Genomic DNA, 7,823 nt, shown 5'->3' with positions numbered 1-7,823 from the left:
TATTAATTTATGACTTGAATATATAATCTGCCACATTACAGATTTCCTAATTAGCTTGGCCCAACATGATGTGGAAGATCAAGTCAAGAATTCCACCTCAATGGTCAAATATTATTGTACTTGGGAATATGAAAATGACCCTACCAGCTTGGAGTCAAAATGGGTGAGCTTCTGCCTTCAAAAATTAAGGAATTTTTTTTAAAAAAAACAAACTAAATAATATCAAATATAAAAACTTTTAAAAATAATTAACGAATATTTATGTTCGTTAATAGTAACTAATTTTTGCCTTCATTGTTGTTAAACAATAAATTTATTTATTCAACATCTATATTTATGACTTGAAATATTACAGGTTTCCTAACGTTCTGCATTAATATTGATCATCGGCTTGGTCCAGCCGGCAGCAGCTGGCCCAGCACGTGAAAATTTTGGGTCTTTTGTCAAATAGTACTCGGGGGATATGAAAGTGATGCTACCAACTTGGAGTCAAAAAGGGTAAGCTTCCAACCGCCTTACGTGGGTTTAGAAGACCAAAAGAGCTTTAGAGGAAGAAGAAAGACAGAAAAATAAAATAAAGAATGAAAACCGAAGCCTACCAAGATGGAAATCAAACCCCATGGCACCGGATTATTCAAATGCAAGCCTACCTACATGGAAGTGGATGAGAGTTGGTGAGACAGCATTTGTGGTGATTATAAATACCAACCTCAACACACAACTTTGGCCAGACAGCTCCAAGCACTTGTGCTCCTAAAATTTCATTTCTCTTTCCTTCTTCAACTTTGAAGCTTCCATTTCAGTAGTCATCACACACTATCAATGGCGTCTGTGGAGGAAATTAGAAATGCTCAGCGTGCCAAGGGTCCGGCCACCGTTCTAGCCATTGGCACAGCTACCCCGGACAACTGTCTGTACCAGTCTGATTTCGCTGATTACTATTTCCGGGTCACTAAAAGCGAGCACATGACCGAGCTCAAGAAGAAGTTCAACCGCATTTGTAAGTATAATTTTAACATCCTTCATATACATATGATTCCCCTACGACCACTGAAACATCATTTTCAAGCTTTCTGTGTACTCATCTTAAATTAATACAGTGCATCTGTGAGTGATGGTATGAGCAGGTGCTCTTTGAATCACATGGTATAACGCATGGGATCACGTTATTAATTGATGTAATAAAAAATAAGCTTTTATACTGTATTAAGATGAATCTTTTTACACTCAGTTGAACAATGTTTGATCATCTTGAACAATCAATCTTCCCATTGAATTGATTTTGTTTCACTAGTGTGCCTTGAGCTTACATATTACTGTTATTTAATTTATATACAGGTGACAAATCCATGATCAAGAAGCGTTACATTCATTTGACCGAAGAAATGCTTGAAGAGCACCCAAACATTGGTGCTTATATGGCTCCATCTCTTAACATACGCCAAGAGATTATCACTGCTGAGGTACCCAAGCTTGGTAAGGAAGCAGCATTGAAGGCTCTTAAAGAGTGGGGTCAGCCTAAATCGAAGATCACCCACCTTGTATTTTGTACAACCTCAGGTGTAGAAATGCCTGGTGCAGATTATAAACTCGCTAATCTTTTAGGGCTCGAACCATCTGTCAGAAGAGTGATGTTGTACCATCAAGGGTGCTATGCAGGTGGAACTGTCCTTCGAACCGCTAAGGATCTTGCAGAGAATAATGCAGGAGCACGAGTTCTTGTGGTGTGCTCAGAGATCACTGTTGTTACATTTCGTGGTCCTTCCGAAGATGCTTTGGACTCTTTAGTTGGCCAAGCCCTTTTCGGTGATGGGTCTGCAGCTGTAATCATTGGATCCGATCCAGATAGCTCGATTGAACGACCACTCTTTCAACTTGTTTCAGCAGCCCAAACATTTATTCCTAATTCAGCAGGTGCTATTGCAGGCAACTTACGTGAAGTGGGTCTCACCTTTCATTTGTGGCCTAATGTGCCTACCTTGATCTCTGAAAACATAGAGAATTGTTTGACTAAGGCTTTTGACCCAATTGGTATTAGTGATTGGAATTCCTTATTTTGGATTGCTCATCCAGGTGGCCCAGCTATTCTTGACGCAGTTGAAGCAAAACTCGGTTTAGATAAACAGAAACTCAAAGCAACAAGGCATATTCTAAGTGAATATGGGAACATGTCAAGTGCATGTGTCCTATTTATTTTGGATGAGATGAGAAAGAAATCGCTCAAGGAAGGCAAAATGACGACAGGTGAAGGATTGGATTGGGGTGTCTTGTTTGGCTTTGGGCCGGGCCTAACCATTGAGACCGTTGTGATCCATAGCGTTGGTACGGATTCAAACTAGGTGAAATGATGGGAAAAGTTATTCATGAGTCATGTTTTATTAATCAAATAAAAAGGTAGTAAATATATTGAATTGTTATTTTACTATTGTTGGAGGACCTCCTCAAAGACCTCAAGTCAAAATCATTGTTTATTCTTGTGTATGTTATCAAAAGGAAGGAAGAATATATCTGAGTTTTTTTTTTTAAGCATACAAGAAAATTTTCAATTTATGCTATTGATTTGAAAAATATGTAAAATGAGTGGAAACCAGGTGGGGTACTCTATAGTTCGTATAAGTTAAAGAAGATAGCCACCACCACAACATGGGTGACGTCTACTGCTCCACTATCACCCTTACCTGAACATGCTGTAAGAAAAATATTAACTTGCATAAGTCCTATTAGACTCGACATATGCAAGACTAATTCTATATTAATATTACAAAAATATGACAATTTTTTTATAAATAAAACAAATAAACAAACAAATTTCAGAATACAAAAATCCGACAACTTCTTGATTAAAAAAAAATATTCAAATTTTGCTTTATAATTAAGACCAAAACCATAATTTTATCTAAACTTCCGCTAAAGACATTTTGTTTATTAATTAATACCTATACCGAACTTAGATTAAAATAATGCTGTAATTACAGAAATGTGTCCTTCTCATGAGTTTAAAATCTACACAAAAATTCTTAAAGTTGATGAATTAATTTCCTTAAAAGACGAAATGGACGATCGGGCTTGCAGCTGGCGGCTGGTGCTGAATTTGTTACTTTCACCCTCCACCAAAAAGAGCATTCAAAATCAGCATGAGATCATTGAACAAGTCTCCGCCGCCATCCACAATCCGCCATTATTATAATATGCGAAGATCACGTCGTCTGCCATCTCAGCAAAGATAACGTGTAAGGTACAGGTGATAGACACGCTTGAGAAGTGGGCCCATGTAAGAGCAGTGGATAACTTGGCAACAGTTGCCAAGTGCGAAGGTTGGTGGGTGGATAACATGGCTGGACTTGATTGGTTGGCTTGGATTAGAAGAATAAGGTGGACGTGGAATCTGGTTCATGCCGGCTCCTGCTGTACCCTTGAGGGGCCTGTGAATATCACTAAAGATTTATTTTATTTGGAATGAGGAGGAGTTTATTTTTTTATTTTTTTTAAAAAAAGCTTTCCTGTGGTAGGGCTATGGCTGCAGGTGAGACTTTAGGATAATTTTGTGACTGTAAATTAGACCTAGATTTTTGACAAAAATAGTGAATTGAATTTTAGATCTTCCAATAAATTTACTCTTAGATTTACTAAATAAATGTTTTAAAAATTTTATAATCCGCAACACTTTTAATCATAAATTTGAGTAATAACGGTAATTACATTTATTATTATTACTCTTTTTTTTTTTTTATCATTTTTCTCATATATTCATATGATTCTTGACATTTAATAATTAGATAAATGTCAGTGAAATTAACATTTTTCTTTTAGTAATCTTTTTTTAAAAAAGTTTTTTTTTTTCATAATTATATTTAAAAATTACGGTAAAATGCTTTAACAATGTTAAAATATATTCAATCCCTATTTATCTTTAGTTTCCTTATATTTCGATCATTACGATACCATTCTAGATTCTATCTCAATTTATCCTTGCTTCCCTTGGATTCTTGTCGTTGCGACACGATCCTAGGATCTATATTAGTTTATCCTTAATTCCTTTTCACTCTCGTCATTACCACATCATCCTAGGTTCTACCTAAGTTTATTCTTAGCTCCTTTGGACTCTTGTCATTGTGACGCAATCCTAGGTTCTTTCTTAGTTTATCCTTAGTTCCTTTGGATTCTTGTCATTGCAACATCATCCTAGGTTCTATCTAAGTTTATACTTAGCTCCTTTCGATTCCCGTCATTGTGACACCATCCTATGTTCTATCTTTATTTATGCTTAGTTCCTTTAAACTCTTATTATTACGATGTTATCTTAGGTTTTATCTCAATTTATCCTTATTTCCTTTGTATTCCTATCATTGTGACACCATCTTATGTTCTTTTTATGATGTCATCCTAGGCTTTATCTCAGTTTATGGTTAATTCCTTTGGATGCCTGTCATTATGACTTCATCCTAGTTCTATCTAAGTTTATTCTTAGCTCCTTTGGACTCCCATCATTTCCATGTCATCCTAGACTCTATCTCAATTTGTCCTTAGTTCATTTGGACTCCTATCATTGTGACATCATCCTAGGTTGATCTATCTCAATTTTTCCTTGGTTACCTTGCATTCTCACCATTGCGAGATCATCATAGGTTCGATCTTAGTTTATCCATAGTTCCTTTGAATTCATGATTGCAATGTCATCCTAGGTTCTATCTAAGTGTATGCTTAGCTCCTTTGGACTCCCATGATTACAATGTCATCCTCGGTTTTATCTCAGTTTATCCTTAGTTCCTTTGAATTCTCATCATTACAACGTTATCCTAAGATCTATATGAGCTTATTCTTAGCTACTTTGGACTCTTGTCATTTCGACATCATCCTAGTTTTTATCTTAGTTTATCCTTAGTTTCTTTGGATGCTCGTCATTTTGACACCATGCTAGGTTTTACTCAGTTTACACTCCCATCATTACAACGCCATCCTAGGTTCCATCTCAATTTTGGTAACCTTTATTAAAATAAACTCTTTATCATGAGACTTTTTGAAACCATTTTTTATTTCTTAAACTAGGACGCCTATGCCAAAAGAAATGCTCTCTTATTCATTTATCCTTGGACTATCCATATCCACAAAAGTCTTTATTCTCTTAAGAGGGAAAGCCTAAAAAACTTGGTAGTTTAGTCCTTCTCTCCAGAGAAAAGAGCCAGCAGGACCACCATCGCTATATGTGCCATTCTCTTTCTCTTGGGGAGAAGAGTTTAGAGAACCACCTATCCAAACCAAGTGGATAGTCTAAAAAAGAAATAACAATATGACTTTTAATAACCAGTTTTAGAAAAATAACAATGGAAAAGACTTCTCATGAAATTTATTTTTCTTTAAGAAGAATCCTTAAGGCCATAGGATAAACAAAAATCCAGGCAAAACAACCATTAGCATATCCTAGAAAGGTTATATCATGTTTTTTTCCTAACCTAAGGCTCTAATACCAATTGTAGGAAACTCTTTATCATTTTTAACCCTAACCCAGACTCAGGTTAAGTATATGAAATTTTCCCTAGGGCTTTTATATCCTAGGAATGAAGCAAAAAATAAATAATAATCATAATAATATAAGGATATAGAATAAAAAAGCTTTAGAAAACTTTGTCTAGATCTGGATGTTCCCAAATCAAATCTATGTAGTGAAGAGGATGCTTGAAAACTTTGAAGGTCTCGTACCTCTCTCTCTTTCTCTAAAAATGAAAGATGACTTTTTGAAAAGTGATTATGAAACCTTAACCCCTAAGGGGATATTTATATGGTTTCGCTACTAAGCTTAAGTGAGTTAAACCATATAAGCTTAGGTCACTTATACATAAGAGTGAACCTATAATCAATCCAACTCTCATAAACCATCTCTCTCTCTCTCTCTCTCTCTCTCTCTTTGGAGGTGGAAAATGACTAATTGAAAGTCATTAGGAAACTATAATCCCTCAAAAGGTATTTATAGGGTTACTCACTAGGCTTAAGTGACTTGTGCCCATTGAGGATTGAGTCACTTAATCCAATCCAAAACAAGTCCTAATTTATTAACTAACCACATAGGGCTTTCTAATTAATCTATTAGACCAATCTAGAGACCTTTTTCACTATCCTTTGTGTTACCTTGCATAATTACTAAAACACTCTTATGTATAAGAGTGAACTTAGAGCTCCAACCTTCATAAATTGTGTCATCATGATATATGAGCTCAGAGTGGGGATCATTAGGACCCATAGGAGTATTGGCTTCCTCAAAATCTAATTTTGAAGTTGATTCAACATTCCACTAAAGAGAACTAACTGTATTCTAGTACCTTACGTAAATAACAATGACACAAAGCTTGGGTCCATGACCTACTATCCACTGCATGTTGACTCCTCATGAATTAGTATATGTAATCTAATAAGGTAGTTTTATCACCTATCAAGATTATCTTTATAATCCTTAAATAAAAAATCTGATTATTATATGATCAATGGACATACTCTAACCCATAAAGAGCATACGTCAAATTCCACTTAAGGAATTACTACGATGTTATAGATTTCATGATCATATGTCCTTTGGATCATCCAAGGAGACACATTGCGTCAATTTCATGAGATATCATGATACATTTATTGAAAATACCTATTACCACTAGCCTCAATCAAGAATAACTCAATCTATAAGGATATATGACTACTTTAGGATCTTACTCATAAGTTAAAGCCTCTTGTTGATTTTGACATAGGTTCAATATCCTCTCAAGGTTGAGAGCCTACACAATATAGCAGCTTGGTAAATCATGACAATTGATAGTCTTATGTCATGATTCATCATATGTCTTGTCCAGTATACACTAGTGCACTCACTATGGGAAATTAGTTTTGATGGTTAAGATAAACCATCTCTCAAATTAGGAGGTAATGCACTACAGTCTCTATTGGATTGCCAAAATCCATAAATTGACTATGGACAACTTATCTATTTACATGAATCTAATGACTTGTATCCTTTATACAACTCCTAATACACCCAAGTCATGTACAGTGTAAAAGATATGAGTTGAATGTTCAAATCACTGTCAATGCATAAAAAGGATAACCTAGGGATAGTAAAGTGTTACTTTGTTACATTATTTCTTGCTTTTAAAGGCTCAATCCTAACAAGTGAATCATGATAACTATTAGCCTTACGTCATGATTTACCATAAGTCTTGTACAATGTACATCACATACAATAGTGCACTCGCCATGGGAAAACCATCCCGATGACCAGTACAAGTCATCTCCCCAATTAAGAGATAATGCACTACAGTTTCAAATAGATTGCCCAAATCCATTAATACACTATAGACAACTCATCACTTTTCAAGGAACCCATGACTTAGATCATGATTCCTCATAAGTCTTGTCCAGTGTGCATTACATATAATAGTGCATTTACCATGGGAAAACCATCCCGATGACCAAAACAAGTCATCCCCCCAATTAGGAGGTAGTGCAATATAGTCTCAAATAAATTGCCCAAATCCATTGATCAACTATGGACAACTCATCACTTTGTAAGGACCCCATGACTTGGATTTTCTATGTAACTTCTAATGCTCCCAAGCTATGTACAATACAAGTGATGTGGGTATGTATACTCAAATTAGTAACTAATTAATGCAAATATGATAATAAATGAAAAACCAAGAAACATAGATAAAAAAATTTATAAATGAATCTCAATCTATTATATCATATCATGTTTTTTTTGGTCTCAATCCTAACAGTGCAAAAGAAAAATGTGAAATATTTATACACCTTAATTGAGAAGACAATTTTAAGTGAAGCTA

General features: G+C 35.1%; 1 protein-coding gene across 1 annotated transcript; it reads left to right on the top strand.

Annotated features, from left to right (window-relative positions):
- The first annotated feature begins 722 nt into the window (after positions 1–722).
- Positions 723–2,539, top strand: LOC100254045 (stilbene synthase 4-like). The gene is made up of 2 exons (XM_003634021.4): positions 723–1,000; positions 1,339–2,539. The coding sequence occupies exons 1-2, from the start codon at positions 823–825 to the stop codon at positions 2,337–2,339; spliced, it is 1,179 nt and encodes a 392-aa protein (XP_003634069.1). The 5' UTR covers positions 723–822; the 3' UTR covers positions 2,340–2,539.
- The last annotated feature ends 5,284 nt before the right edge of the window (positions 2,540–7,823 follow it).

The sequence above is a fragment of the Vitis vinifera genome, chromosome 16 (assembly GCF_030704535.1).
Source record: "Vitis vinifera cultivar Pinot Noir 40024 chromosome 16, ASM3070453v1".
Lineage (NCBI taxonomy): Eukaryota > Viridiplantae > Streptophyta > Magnoliopsida > Vitales > Vitaceae > Vitis > Vitis vinifera.
This window is presented reverse-complemented; position numbering and strand designations above follow the sequence as displayed.